The 15,630-nt window shown below is 40.1% G+C and overlaps 1 protein-coding gene across 1 annotated transcript in view; it reads left to right on the top strand.

Moving 5' to 3' along the window:
- The window catches only part of TNRC6B (trinucleotide repeat containing adaptor 6B), a 114,373-nt gene that overhangs the window by 66,355 nt on the left and 32,388 nt on the right, over positions 1–15,630 (top strand). Inside the window, exons 3-7 of the mRNA XM_031050078.2 lie at positions 1,511–1,598; positions 5,216–5,237; positions 6,453–6,797; positions 11,675–14,005; positions 15,279–15,437. Coding sequence (XP_030905938.1) covers positions 1,511–1,598; positions 5,216–5,237; positions 6,453–6,797; positions 11,675–14,005; positions 15,279–15,437 — 2,945 coding nt within the window. The remainder of the gene's footprint in view (positions 1–1,510; positions 1,599–5,215; positions 5,238–6,452; positions 6,798–11,674; positions 14,006–15,278; positions 15,438–15,630) is intronic.

Genomic DNA, 15,630 nt, shown 5'->3' with positions numbered 1-15,630 from the left:
ATGCTTGCCTCAAACTTTTGTTAAATTCAGACTAAACTGGCTACTATGTATGACTTGCATTTGGTAGTAATCCCAGGATGTTGTTACTAAGGACTCATCTTGCCTTTATACATTTTCTCCATCCATGAAGATGGAGAGTCTGCCTTTCTGACTGCAGCAAACCAGGAAGGCATTTTATTATTGTCTTTAGAACCTTTTCTCTTTGAGAGTTCTTTGAAGTCCTCAGTGAGGAAGCTGTTAACAAATGATGTCTCAAAGTGTTTTGGTAGGATTTGATTAGCTAGGTAAATGTCTCTTTACTGGCTTGGCAGTATCTAGTGAAAATGCAAACAGAAATACTGCCTGTACTGCCTAAAGGCAGTGGAAGGAAAAGTCTGAATGATGTGACAGCAAAGCCAACTCTAAGCTGCTTAAACTATGGTCAGAAAAGAGCTTTGATTTGTGCTTAAATATAAGGAATAGTTCAATACAACTATAAACCTCAGCTTTGTTTATAAATCTGTTAGGTTTTATAATAATTTGTTCTGAAAGGTCGTGAGTTATACTTGTTTGTAAAATGCACATCTCTGGTCTCTGATCCTACGCTTTATCCGTCAGATCATCTTTTTACATTAGCTGCCTCAGTCTTAATCTTTCCTTATAAAAAGAAATTACTCCAAGTGAGCTGAAAACTTGGTCTTAAATTTACTTTTTAAGGAGGAGAAGAGAACTGGTTAACAAAGATGTGATTCACCATAGAAACAGTTCAGCCAATAGCACATATGCAGTAAATTAACCATTTTCTGGTACTTTCATATTTGACACGAAGCATAGCAACAAGATGATAGCTTGACAACAATAGCAGCTGCATCTATTTTTTAATTCCTTTTTTGAAAGAGTGTTCTTGTAAAAAGAAATAGATTCCCTGGAAAGTAATTTATATTACAAGTTTCATCACAAAAATTTTGTGGGTGGGTACAGTAGGGTAGAAATTGAATTAGTGATTTGTATAATAAATGACGGGTTTGATGTGATATGACATTTCTAGTCTCTTACAAGCGACATAGCTACAGGCAATAGAATAATGTCTTCCCCCTCTGAAGATAAATGTTGTATTAGACCAGACCATCACACATTAAATTACAACTTCCCTTTTTTTATCATATGAAAAGATTCATGAGGCTGTTCATTAAATAATAGCACAACCCAATTAAAAGGGTTCTTTGACCAAAATGTCTTGAAGATATTTTCTAATATCAGGTGTGTAGTTAATTTATACGGCGTATTGCCATAAGAGGCCTGATCCAAATAAAGGAATTTTCCTTTATGCAGCAAGTGGTGTGATTGTTGCCACACTGAGCTAGAAGGTGCTTTTCTTAATCTAAACTAGACCAAAACCCTCAAATGCAAATGAAGTATGATGATAAGAGGAATCTAGTATCTTGACTGCCTTTCTTGGGGTGAAAAAGAATATAGTATGTGTGGCTCTTTTACAGTTTGTGCTCATACTGTTGTTTTTCATGTTTGGCAGAGAGAAGGAGCAAGAAAGGGAAGAACAGTTAATGGAAGACAAGAAAAGGAAGAAAGAGGATAAGAAAAAGAAGGAATCTGCTCAGAAGGTAGGTTTTGATATTTGAATACTTTCATCCAGCTGGAATATAAATAGTATTGGGGTGGTAAGATGTTAAATTGTTTGTATTTGAGATTTAAAGCTTGTTTTTTTAGAGTAATGTTTCATTAAATTTTATTTTTATTTTTGTTTTCATAATTTTTCTGGAACTTGAGTATTTAACTTAACGCTTTTAATTGCCTTAATGTGTCAAGTGAAGCAAAAGGGTTTTTTAATATAAAATATTAAACTTTAAATTGGGTTTGAACACTTGGTGTATTAGAAGCACTCTATTTCACTGAAAATCTAGCAGATTGTTCTAAGAATTAACTTGACATGAGAGCTTGAGTTCTGCTGCTTTGTCCATGCTTCTCACTGATAAAATCCTTTCTGTCCAGTTCTGGGCTTCCCAGTACAAGACATGTAACCATATGGGAGCAGGTCCAGGAAATGCCCCTAAGATGATTATGGAACAGGAATATCTGACAAATAGGGGAGAGGCTGATAGGGCTGAGACTGTTCAGCCTGGAGAAGAGAAGGCTCAGGGGGATCTTATCAATGTATATAAATGCCTTGTGGAAGGGAGTAAAGGTGGAGGCACACTCTTCTCAGTCGTGTCCAGTGACAAGGCACAAAGCATTGTGCACAAATTGAAATACAGGAAATTCCACTGAATCATTAAGACTTATTTGGCATGTGTGTGACTGGGCAACCACTGGAACAGGTTTTCCAGAGAGGTTGGGTACCTCCAACTTTGGAGATGCTCAAAAATGAGTTGGACATGGCAGTCGGGTTTGTATGTGTCTGGTTTGGATGACTTTGCTTTGAGTTGGGCAGACTCCATGGTGCAGCTGAGGAGCTGGTGTGTGAATTGTGGACTTGGATCTTCAGAGGCTCTCCCTTCCGATCTCACTGATGGTGTGAAATTGACAGAAGAAGGCTTTACTTTCTTTCAGTAGTCTCTGGTTTTCAGTTGTTTCAGTAACAACACATCCTATAAAAGGTCTGACATTGCTCTCCGTTAGACTCTCTAGGTTTCTGCTTAGACCAGACAGCACCAGTTTCAGTTAAGTTTTATCTTATCCGGGGTCATCTTAAATCTGGCTTTTGCACCAATTTCAGTCCACCAGTTTAAATTAACTGCAAATAAAGTGCATTTCTGTTGTCTTTATGCAGCCATTGTGTTGATAAATCCCCAGTTATACTTCAAAAGATCAGTAGCTACAGAATAAGTTTTTTTCAGTGCCTTTTGAATCAGTTGATGCTGTTGAATGTTCAAGTACAAAAAATAGATGTAGGAACCAGGAGGAGGAGACCCTGGTCACTAGAAGGCTAGTGGCTTGATGATTATATCCTGATATTCAGTGATACAAGAGAAACTTGAAAAGGTTATACCGATCACCTTGATAACACTGCTGTGGGTGTTTACCAAGGAATCAATGCTATGAGTAGTACAAAGGAGATTTGCCAGCTTTCCTGTGTGGTCCCTCATCTGCCTTATTCAATATGATTGCATGTTACGGTATTTTGCCAGGATCTTGGGAAGGGTGAACGCCAAGTATGTTAATCTCCTAGATACCAAACTTAACAGTAATACTTGAAGATATCTAGGAGTAGCAAAGCAGGCAACTGAATGGATAGAACATAAATGTGTGTTTGTTCTTAGTGGCTGTGGTAGCTTTCATCTAATAAGCAGTAATGATTTGGGGGTATCTTTTTTTCAGACAATTTGTATAACATAAAACAATTGTTTCAGTTTGGGTCTTCTGAAAAATAAAAAAAAATCACTTCAACAGAGGTTGTGCAAGTAAATTCACTGGCTGAATTCCTGTGGTTGCTGTTGGCAGGGGCTGTTCGGTAGCTTGTCAGAAGTCTGAGTTTGACTCCACCTTCCCATTCACTGTAGCTGCTCCTGCCCTGCCAGTGCTTAGAGGTTGCCCACAGAGAGATGACAGCTGTAAATCTGAGATAGTGTCACATTTTCTCAGCTTTTGTATTTTAGACAAAAAAAACACCACAAAACCATATTATTTTGACTAGGAGAGAGATGCAGTATAGGCAGAAGTCATATGTATGTTTGGAGTTTTTTTTCCCTTAAGCAAACTGTGGCTATGTAGAATTCTTTAAAAGATTTGGTAAAACGAGTAAACCTATCAGTATAACCAAACTAGATCCATGAATAATTTTCCCCATCTTTGTTCTTTAATAGTGGAGCATCAGAGCCACTTAACAGAATTTTTGTTACAGGAGAAGACTTAATTTGACATATACAGGATTTTTCATAAATGAAGTTGAAAATTAATGTCTGGCTTTTTGCAGATGTCATTTTGGTACATGTGCATTTTTAATGTCTTGGAGGGTTTTAGATTATGCAACTCTTTGAAGCTATGATGCGTAAGATTTTGTATGATAGTGAATGTGCCACTGCATATTGCAGTGTTCCATCTTTGCAAAGTAAATGATGCCATAGCAATTCAGTGCAGTTTGTCTTTTTATTCTTTAGCATACAAAGGAGTTCTGGCTTGGTTAGGCTAAACAATAAGCTGCTTTTTACTTGTGCTTTCATTATGCTATACTGTCACTGTGTGCTTTCTAGAATTATGGACTCAGTCAGCAATTTCTCTTAAGAATAGGTGTCATAGAACCTGACACATTGTGATCTTTAGGGTTTTTTCATTATTGTGTAGTGGAACTCATGATCGACAGGTTCAAAACATGCTACAATACACTCGATTACAGAGAATATACCAGTGGTGTGTTTGTCTCTACTGTAGCTTGAAATTTGCTATGGTGAAAGTACAGCAAAACCACATACTGAGTATGTTGGCCAGCATGATGGCTCACTTCAATAATCAATTTGTTATTGCATTCAAGAGATTGTGAAATCTGGTGATTTATAGCTGTTGCAGGTATTTTTGTAACTGTGGTGATGAATCCAGTAAGGTTTAGGATTTCTTCTCATTGGAAGAGATGTCATGGGACAGGTGAAATGAGAAGATGGCAGAGACACAGATCTCATCTCATCTGAGGTTGCTCCTATGGAAATTCCATTTCTACCTCCAGCAGTGTGCTGTAAGGATACTTTCACGAGAGGAAGTTTGTTACCCTTCGCCTCCAAAATCTGAGGGAACTGTAGTGCATGTTTATTTGTGCTTTGGAAGTCTACGTTTGGGATGAGAAGAGCGTATACCAAAAATCATCATGAGTGAAGTAATTACTATTTCTGCCAGTGACTTTCCATAGAATCACAGAATGACAGAAAGGTTTGGGTTGGAAGAGACCTTAAAGCTCATCCAGTTCCAATCCCCTGCTATGGGCAGGGACACTAGACCAGGAGGCTCCAAGCCCCATCCAACCTGGCCTTGAACACTGCCAGGGATGGGGCAGCCACAGCTTCTCTGGGCAACCTGTGCCAGTTTTGCATCAGATATTCCAGGAGCTGTAGTATTTTTGAAAACTTCGTATCTATGAGTAGGAATACTGTAGTTCATCGTCTAATTATTTTCATGCAACAGCAAATACTGTTCTTGTGCTAAGAAATCAAAGTAATGATTCAGCATAATCTATTCAATGTTTTGTGCTGAAGTTCTTAAAACTCTTATTTACATTCTTGCTTTTAATTTGCAGGTCACAGATCAAAAAACCAAAGGTAAGAATCTTTGATTCTAAAGAATATTTTTTATCAATCTGAGCCCAAGACTTGGATCTCAGTCAAAATTGTTGTCAAAAGAAGGGCAGTTACGAATCAAGATGAGGATTGTGGATAAAATAGATTACTTGAATATTTAGTTTTCAGGTTTGCAGAGGTTTTAGCCAAGTAGACATACACGAAATCCACCTGTATAAATTGAATGGAAGACAGGAAAAACACTGCTTGTAGTGGGGTACCAAAATTAATTAAATGGCTTGGGTTTGGAAGCTTAAGGCATCAAAAAGTGCAACAGATAGGGCAGGACTGATGCTAGAGCATCTTGAAAGCTAATTTTATTTAGCTGATCTAAAAATATATTTAATCTTGATTTGTGTGTCAGTTTTATAAAAGATGTGTGGTGAAATTGCCGTTATTGACAGAAAAGAACTAAGGTAGTAACTTGATTTTTCAGCTAACAACACCTTTTTTGTGGATTTGGGCATTGAAGCTGATATAGCGAAAGCAGATTTTGTGATGGTGTTAGTTCCTCAAGGATTTGTTTGTGGTTTTCCTCTTCTCTAATGCTTAATAGCCTTTAGAAACAGCTTGTCTTTGCTTATAGGGGCACCTGGTGACCAGCTGGGAAACTTTATGCAAGCTCAGTACAAATGCTGTATGTAGGACTGCCTTTCGGGTGGGAGTCAACTACTACTGCCTTACTTAAGTGCAGTACAGAGAAGTTGGATTTGTTAACTCTAAATCCAAGAGGGGGGTGGTGTTTTTTCTCCCCTTTGTGGCTATGTATCCCTTAAGCAGGTGAAAACTTGGGATCTGCTTTCAGATCTCCCATAAGGGTAATGCATAAACAATCCAAAAACCACTTGAAGATCAGGGAACAGGGGAGAGAAGCAGAGTTGGGAAGATGGACCCAGTTCTGTTTGACTGCTCATGTTTTTAAATGACTCATTGCCCAGGGTGATATTCTTTGCCAGATGTACATTTCCAAGAAATTTGGGGTTTAGAGCAAAATACTTGCTGAGGATAGTTTCAGACTGGGGTACAGAGTTGCAGATGGAAGCAAGAGGTTTGCTGCTAACTGCTTATTTGCTGCTCTTTGATGAAGTTGCACAGCATTTGAGAGAAGAATGGAATTTTAAGAGTCACAGTGAGTTCTTGCAGCTAGCACAGGTTTAAGTGGAAAAGTTTCTGATTTCCATTCTTCCTGTTTTTCAGTGCCCGAAGTGACGAAACCAAGTTTAAGCCAACCAGTGGCTGCCAGCCCAATTGGCAACTCTCCATCGCCACCAGTCAATGGTGGCAACAATGCCAAAAGGGTGGCAGTGCCGAACGGACAACCGCCAAGCGCCGCCCGCTACATGCCTCGGGAGGTGCCGCCGCGATTCCGTTGCCAGCAGGACCACAAAGTGTTACTGAAACGTGGGCAGCCCCCTCCGCCATCCTGTATGCTCCTTGGGGGTGGAGCAGGGCCTCCTCCCCCAACAGCACCAGGAGCAAACCCAAACAACGCACAACCAGTGACAGGAGCACTGCTGCAGAGCGACAGTGGGACTGCAACAGGCAAGTAATAATAATAGTATTACATGAACGTGTGTGTGTGCATGGCTGGAAAGGGATCACTAAAATTGTGCATAAGCATATCATTATATAAAAAACCTCATCAGATGGCTTCTGGAGAGCTTCTATTTTAGCATATAGACTTTTGGTGTTAGAAGCAATGGCTGCAAGTTTCACTAATAGATGGAAGAGGCAAGGGGGTTGATTTTTTAAAAAGTGTAACGGGTGGCTTGAATTGTATACTGTAAAGCTTTAAGACCACAACAAGGTAAACACAGTGCATGGAGGAATAGCTTTTTGTGGTTGCCACTGAGCGGTTCCTAATAGCTCTTCAAGTTTCTTTGATCACATGAATTTCCTTGTCACTTTTTTATACCATCTAGCAAAACAGACATGTAGATACGAGGTCTGCAGATGCCAAATGGCTGTCACTTTTCACCTAGATGAAGTAGAAAGCTCGTCCTCTTGCTTCTGACTGTCTTTTTAGTAACAATCTTGGTTTTCTCCTTAGATAATCCTTTTTATAAAAGTGGTGACTGTCCTGTTTTTATTTTTCTGTTCACTTTGAATTCTAGAAGATAAATTGATTTAAAGATTTTTTTATATGAGTATCTATGACTGCTCCTGAATTTTTTAGACCCCTGGGGAATTGCAGTAATTGTAATATTTCCTTCTTAAAGTTATGATAGTAGAACAAACAAAATTCCACTCAAGACATCTATCTGCCTTCTAAAGAAAAACTTAGGTGATCTGGGAAGTCAAGGGCAACTTCAGCTCTGCCAATGAGGGTGTTTAAAAAAGAAATAATAAATGCTTGAAAATCAGAAAAAGAAAATAATGATACCACTATGTCTGAGTTGCCTTTGAAAACCATCCAGATTAATGGGATGGTTTTTTTTACCACAGTCCTGGAGAGCATAAACTTTTTACAGTTCTCTGTGGTTCAGAAGGAAAAACTGAAGCAGCTTGAAACTCCAGAATCAAGTAAGCTAGATGGGATAGCTGTCTTTATTAGAAGGATTCTAGGAAAATGAATGATTCCGCTTGGTTTGTGGTTTCAGTGCTTTAATTCCTTTGTGATAAACCCCTGTTTGACAGATTATTTATATTGTTATCTTTGACGCTCCCTATTTAAGGAGGAGGGGATTTTAAACTACAGTGACAAAGTTTTAGCTAATCAGTTAAAAAAACAGATCCCTAAAGAGATGGCTGATTTTGAAAAAAACAGCTGAAAGATTCAGGGGGGGTGGGAAACCCCCACCCCAAAGTCTTGTGACTGTATATAAAATGCTAGCATTATGTCAGCATTTGTATACCTTACAGTGATTGCAGTAGACTGACAAAAGACACTTGATAGCAGTGAAGCATTCTAAAAGTTTACAAAATTTCTCATGAACAGCATTTATTTGCTGTTGGATGTACTATATGATGACTATTTTGAAGTATTTTAGAGGTTCCTTAAAGTTTTGTGTAATTAGTTTGGCACCCAATACTTGTTTTTCCAAGACCAAAATTTTATTTTGATGTATTCTCATATTTTTACATTCAGTTTAATAGTACATTTACAACTATCTGTTTATATTTTATTGATAGGGCAATTTTTTATGCCAGTGGTTAGTTGCTTTACCCTGGTGTATGTCAGGAGTGTTGAAGAGAAATATATGGATCCTTCAGACCTGCCTCACCCCATCCAGCTTTGTGCATCATAACAGATAATTAAGCTGACTTGAATTAAAATTAAGCCAGGTTATTTTTTAAAGCTAACATCAGCCTGCATGATTACCAGTTCAGCTCACTGAATGTCAGTGGAAACATGTGCTAGCAAGTTGGAGTATGTGTGCCAGGGGAGTGGGAATGAGCAGCTGGGCAAGATAGGCCAGGGCTATCACTTAAGGCACTCCATCAAAGTGCTTATAGAGGTATATTGTTGCTATCTGTTTTGCACATCATAAGTGCCATCTGAAATCCTGGCTGTTGACAAATTTGGCCCAGTTCTGTCAGGCACTTTTGCACTGATACTGTGATTAATTCATCCCCCATTAAAACAAAGACAGGTTCCCAAAGGAGAAAACAATGCAGTTTACCTACTGCCTCATGATGTCCTATTTGCCAGATAGCTATAGATGGTGTTGGTGAGGCTTCAATACAAAAAGTTAATACATAATCCTTCTCTATGTGGATCTTTTTCTGTCAGAATTGGAATGCTTCTGTAAGATGGCAAAGCTCTAGTTCCCTGAAAGATGACACTAAATTTACTATTGTCTCATAGCAATAGAAGGGTTTGGGGTGGAGTGTGGTATATATAATTCATCCAATACCAATTATATTCAGGATATGCAAGATGATTTTGGAAAACAAAGCTTATGTTTTATTGGTGAAAGTCTTTCACTAGTTACAACACCCTCTAAGAATCATCACCATCTCTCACAGCAAAACTGCATCCCCATTTCAATACTTTCATTTATTTCAGTTCCATACTTTCATCCTTAAAAGTAATAATTTAGTAATTTTTTTTTTTTTCATTTTAGTCAGATCAGAAACTTGCTTATCTTCAACATGTTTGTTATTGAGGAGGAGTTTAAGGAACCAAGAGCCCTTACCCATTATCTTCAAACAAAACCATAAATCTCCAAAATTTTGTTGCCACTGTCAAATATAGCCGGGGAGGCTGGCTTTATAAAGCAGTCTGTTAAATTGTGATCTAGTATACTGTGTTAGCAAACATCCCCATCTTAATACTTTTAGAATGTCTCCACAGAAAATAAAATGTGAAAAGCTTTATTAAAATGACTTGTGTGATTTTAAATCATCTTGCTACATAGCTGCCTATGCATCAGTCATTTGCTAAATCATTGCTAAGTTCAAAAGACAGCAACAGAATTTGTCTTTGGCTGTCCTCCTTAAGCTATTTCTGTGATTGGTCTGATCAGAATGTTTTTAAATCAGGGTGCAGAAAAGCATTAGTGTATGAAAATATTAAATACCAGTCAAAAGTCACATTTCCTTGCTATTGTTAAGTTTGCACGTAAGGTAAAGGCAACAGAAACGTGTATGGGAGCTGCTTGGTCTTTTGGATCTTGGTGGCTAGGGTTTAATGGATTAAGGCTGACTTCTTCATCAGTATTCAAAGCATACAAAGAGTTCTAACCTTGCTGTGAAGTCTAGATCCTTATTGGTAGCCCTTCATAAGGGGGGATCTGGAAGGCATTCAGTGGATGTTCATTGGTTAAGCTAATAAATAGAAAGCCTGAGACAGGTGCTGAAAGCCAGTCTGTTCATCTTCTGATAACTGTATTAGCAACCAGAAACTGTGGTCTTCAGTTTCGAATATGTAATATAGGAACTTGGGGGGGGGGGGGGGCAAGGGGAAGGGATAGGGATATACATGTTTTTTAAGGTCAGTATTGGACAGATCTTTGAGCAACCTGGTCTAGTGGAAGGTGTCCCTGCCCATGCAGGGGATTTGAACTACATAATCTTTAAGGTCCCTTCCAACCCAAACTATTCTACAGTTATATGATTGTACCTTATTTTCCTGGATGTTGTCATATCAGCTGATATTGGTAGTAACAAAATACATATTCAGGTCTCAGTACTGATGCAGATGTTACTATGACCTCTGTGCTCTGCAGAGTAAGTTAAATTGGTTGGGTGGGATAACTGCGTAAGACTAATATGTTAGGTACATGGTTTTGTAGAATGGAGAGTGTTTAGTCTTCATCACTGGGAATTTGTGGTGAGGAGGGCAATTTAGGGTCCCTTGGTATTAAAAATACATAGAAAAATGAGTACAACCCTATGTAGAAAATAACACTGAAGTACTAATGGACTTAAATTATTTAGAGGATCACAAGTAATTATGTGGATAGCAAGGGAATCTTGGCTGACGTTTTAAACTAATGATGCTAACGTGCATATATGCAGACATCATGCTGCCATCACTGACATTGGCTTTCATCCATTGTGGCACTGTGTTGATTTATATCTGCTTTAAAAATATATGCAAATATCTTGTCCATGTGAAGTCATGCACATAGGACATAATAATAGCTCACCACAGATGAAAGAAAGGTGCCCTATTCATTGTCGTTCATCTGCTAATTTCCTTATAGTGACTCTAAAGCTTACTGAATTTGTAAGTTAACCCTGTACAATGTGCTAAGCTAGCAAAAAGCTAACCCATCAAAAAGTGGACAGTTTTGTGTCAAGAACTGTCACAAATGAGGTGTGAAACTTGGGGAACTTGAAGCAGGTAGAGCTGGTGAGAGAGAAGAAAAAGTGAGATCTCTTACCAGCCTCCATCTAGAGGCAGAGATCAGCTTAGCTGCTCGCAAAACCACAAACTGTGGTTTCTAGGGTAAATATAGCAAATGTGGTGTAATTACGTACTGAATGCAGCTTGTGCATTACTACATAGGAATTGTAATTTATGTAGCTTTGGACTCTTCCAATTTACAGTAACTTTTGGAAACAAATTTATTTGTTTTCCGAAGGGTTGAAAGAAGTTCTTTGTAGCGGAATCAACTTGAAAAAGATATTTGAAGCTGATTCTAAATGTGTGTTCGAAAAGTCTACAACCAGTAGCAGTAATTGTAATTAACTGGGTTATAATTATTGTGTTGAACTTAGAGCTGGACTGTTAGCAGAAGTAGTGAGTCAAAGGTGAATTCAGATGCTCACAATATGCTTAGGGGAATTTTGTTGAAGTTCTTAATCAGTATTTTCAGTGGTGTTTTCCAGCCTAATATTCTTCCAGCAACTTTATTGCATGTTTGAGGGAAGTGTTCTTATTAATGAAAACAGTAGTTAGTGCTGTTCAGTGCTTGAAAATAATACTGGTTTTAATGACCTCCTTGGGTATGTTTTTCCCTTTTTTTTAGATTCAGCAATTGGAGGTGCTGCTGCTTCAAATTATGCAAATTCCACTTGGGGTCCTGGAGCCTCCAACAGCGGCACCAACGCCAACCCAACTCACATCTGGGACAAGGTGATTGTAGACGGGTCTGACATGGAAGAGTGGCCTTGTATTGCCAGCAAAGATGCTGAGTCTTCTTCCGAAAACACCACCGATAACAACAGTGCCTCGAACCCTGGCCTGGAGAAGAATGCTCTGCCAGGAAGCACCACTAGTAACAAAGGAAAAGGAAGCCAGTGCCAGTCTGGAAGCGCTGGAAACGAATGTAATCTTGGGGCCTGGAAATCTGATCCCAAGGCTAAATCTGTTCAATCTTCCAACCCTGCTGCCGAGAGTAACAATGGACTAGGTAATTGGAGGAACTTGAGTGGACAAGATAGAATCAGTCCCAGTACTGGCTTCAGCAACTTTAACCCAAATAGCAACCCATCTGCTTGGCCGGCACTGGTTCAAGAGGGCAATTCCAGGAAAGGGACTTTGGAATCTGATAGTGGTAGCTCCAATGCACAGATTAGCACAGTAGGTCAGACCTCTAGGGAACAGCAGTCAAAGATGGAAAATGCGGGTGTTAACTTTGTCTCTGGCAGAGAACAGGCTCAAATTCATAACACTGATGGACCAAAAAATGGAAACACTAACTCCTTGAACTTAAGTTCACCAAACCCTATGGAGAATAAGGGAATGCCCTTTGAAATGGGCTTGGGGAACCCTTCCAGGAGCACTGACACCCCTTCACAAAGCACTGGAGAAAGAAAGACGGGGAGTGTTGGATCTTGGGGTGCAGCTAAGGGGTCTTCTGGAACTGACACAGCCTCTGGACAGAGCAATTCTGGAAACCATGGGAACAATGGAAAGGATAGAGAGGACTCCTGGAAAGCAGCTTCTGTTCAAAAACCTAATGGGTCAAGAAGTGATTCTTGGGATAACAGTAACCGGTCTACGGGTGGTGGGTCTTGGAACTTTGGCCCTCAGCATGCAAATGAAAGCAAATGGGGTGAAGGGAACAAATTAACATCTGGGGTCTCTCAGGGAGAATGGAAACAGCTGTCTGGGTCTGATGAACTGAAGATTGGAGAATGGAGTGGTCCAAACCAACCAAATTCTAGCACTGGAGCATGGGACAATCAAAAAGGCCACCCTCTTCCTGAAAACCAAGGCAATTCCCAGGCTCCCTGTTGGGGAAGATCTTCCAGCTCTGCGGGAAGTGAGGTTGGCGGCCAAAGCACTGGAAGCAACCACAAAGCAGGAAGCAGTGACAGTCACAATTCTGGACGCCGATCATATAGGCCTACGCACCCTGATTGCCAGGCAGTCTTGCAGACTTTGCTGAGCAGGACTGATTTGGACCCCCGAGTGCTTTCAAACACGGGCTGGGGCCAAACCCAAATTAAGCAAGATACCGTGTGGGATATTGAAGAGATGCCACGGCCCGAGGGGAAGTCTGATAAAGGAACTGAGGGGTGGGAGAGCTCTGCCACACAGACAAAGAACTCAGGGGGCTGGGGCGATGTACCCAGCCAAAGCAATCAAATCAAGTCTGGATGGGGTGAGCTCTCAACCCCAACGGAGTGGAAGGACCCCAAAAATACTGGAGGCTGGAATGACTATAAGAACTCCAATTCTTCTAATTGGGGAGGAGGAGGAAGAACAGAAGAAAAATCATCTTCCTCTTGGAATGAGAATTCCAGTAGCAAGGATCAGGGGTGGGGTGGACGGCAGTCTAATCAAGGATGGTCTTCTGGAAAGAACGGTTGGGGAGAGGAAGTTGATCAAACAAAGAACAGCAACTGGGAAAGTACAGGAAACAAGCCAGTGTCTGGTTGGGGTGAAGGTGGGCAGAATGAGATTGGAACTTGGGGTAATGGTGCAAATACAAACGCTGCTTCAAAAGGTGGATGGGATGATTGTAAAAGAACTTCAACGTGGAATGAGACGGGTCGACAGCCCAACTCCTGGAACAAGCAGCAGCAACAGCACCAGCAGCAACAGCAGGAGTCTTCTGGTTCCTGGGGTCCACCGCCCCAAACTCCAAGTAATGGGCGACCTCCAAACCCAAACTGGAACAGTGGACCACAACCAGCTGCCCCCAAAGAGGAGGAGCCTAGTGGTTGGGAAGAACCTTCACCACAGTCAATCAGTCGGAAAATGGATATTGATGATGGCACTTCAGCATGGGGAGATCCTAGCAGTTATAACTACAAGAATGTGAACCTGTGGGACAAGAACTCACAAGGAGGACAGGCCCCACGGGAGCAGAGCCTGCCTACTCCAATGACTAGCAAATCACAAGCATCAGGTAGTAGTCTTGTTCCTTTCTTCCTCAAGCTCCTATATATGAATGTAACCTGAAAGTGTAAGAGATACTTGTGTAGCCTCCAATTCTCAATAGTTTTATTCCAGAGAGGAAACCAGTTTTGTATTTAAATATTTGCTTATGTTTTTAAAATTTGAATCTATCGGTCCTCTGCTTGTTGTGCTTCAGTACCTGTGATCTGAAAACTGGTCAGCTTGCCAGTGAAAGAAAATGTTAGCTGACAAATGTGCATATTCAATCTGAACTCTGAAGAACAGGTTGAATTATAGAATTGTAGAATAATTTCGGTTGGAAAAAAGACTTTTAAGATCATTGAGTCCAACCATTATCCCAGGACTGCCAAGTCCACTACTAAACCATGTCCCTAAGCACCACATCTGCAAGTCTTCTAAACACCTCTGGGGATGGTGACTCAACCACTTCCCTGGGCAGCCTGTTCCAACTCTTGGGATAAATTTTTTCATAATCTCCAGTCTAAACCTCCTTTGGTGCAACTCGAGGCCATTTCCTCCTGTCCTTTTGCTTGTTACTTGGCAGAAGAGACAGGAGGCCCATCTCACTCCATCTTCCTTTCATGTTGTTGCAGAGTGATAAGGTATCCCCTGAGCCTCCTTTCTCCAAGCCAAATCATATTTCTTTTATATTTTATTATTGGAGAATCAGGGAGAAATTCTTTACTTACTTTTAGTTAAACTTTTTGCTCTGGAACACTCATTTAACACTTGAAATTGGGCTAGTCTGTGGGGTTTTTTTTTAGCTCAAGTTGGCTCTGTTGTATGATAAATACTTAGGAAAATATTCTAAGAAATAAGAACAAGGAAAAGCTACATAGCCTGGGAATATGTTAAGATGTTTCTGTTATGTAATCTGCGACATAAACGTGCTTTAAAGAAAACTGTTTTGTTTTAATACATACTTCAAATAGTTCTTATTCATCATATATAAAAACCTGGGTTAATCTGGTGCTTTTAATGAATCAAAAAAGTTCACCAGATAGGACAGCATTAGATGTAGGGTACATGTTTAACCTGGAGAATATTACTCAACATAGCGGTCTCTTCCTTTTTATCCGTGGAAGTTAGTGCCTGCTCTCAGTGATGTGAACAGTTGTCAATTCTGTTGCACCTGTGTTACTGAGAACCTAAAGTCCTCAACAGAAAGAATGAAGTAATAGATGAATGATGTGGTGCTGCACTGCAGTGAATAGTTCATTGTCTAAATGGTCTGTAATGAAAACTCTTTCTCCTTTGTGCAGTCTGGAGCAAAAGCACTCCACCTGCTCCAGATAATGGTACGTCCGCCTGGGGTGAGCCAAATGAAACAAGTCCCGGGTGGGGTGAAGTAGATGATACAGCAGCATCAACAACAGGCTGGGGGAATGCACCTTCCAACGCCCCGAATGCCATGAAATCTAGTGAGTATAGGCCAGATACCAATTTCTTTGCAGTGGTGCTTTTTAGTGTTTGGGCTTTTGATATGGGTCACCCGTGCAGGAATTGTTATCTGAGGCCTAGAAGCAACACGTTCAATCAGTAAGATTTTGATGGATGAACAATTAAGTGTTTACAAATGACTGGAACTGTCTTTAAGGTAATGGAAAATCTTCT

Source organism: Melopsittacus undulatus, chromosome 5 (genome assembly GCF_012275295.1).
Source record: "Melopsittacus undulatus isolate bMelUnd1 chromosome 5, bMelUnd1.mat.Z, whole genome shotgun sequence".
In the NCBI taxonomy this organism is placed as follows: Eukaryota; Metazoa; Chordata; class Aves; order Psittaciformes; family Psittaculidae; genus Melopsittacus; species Melopsittacus undulatus.
This window is presented reverse-complemented; position numbering and strand designations above follow the sequence as displayed.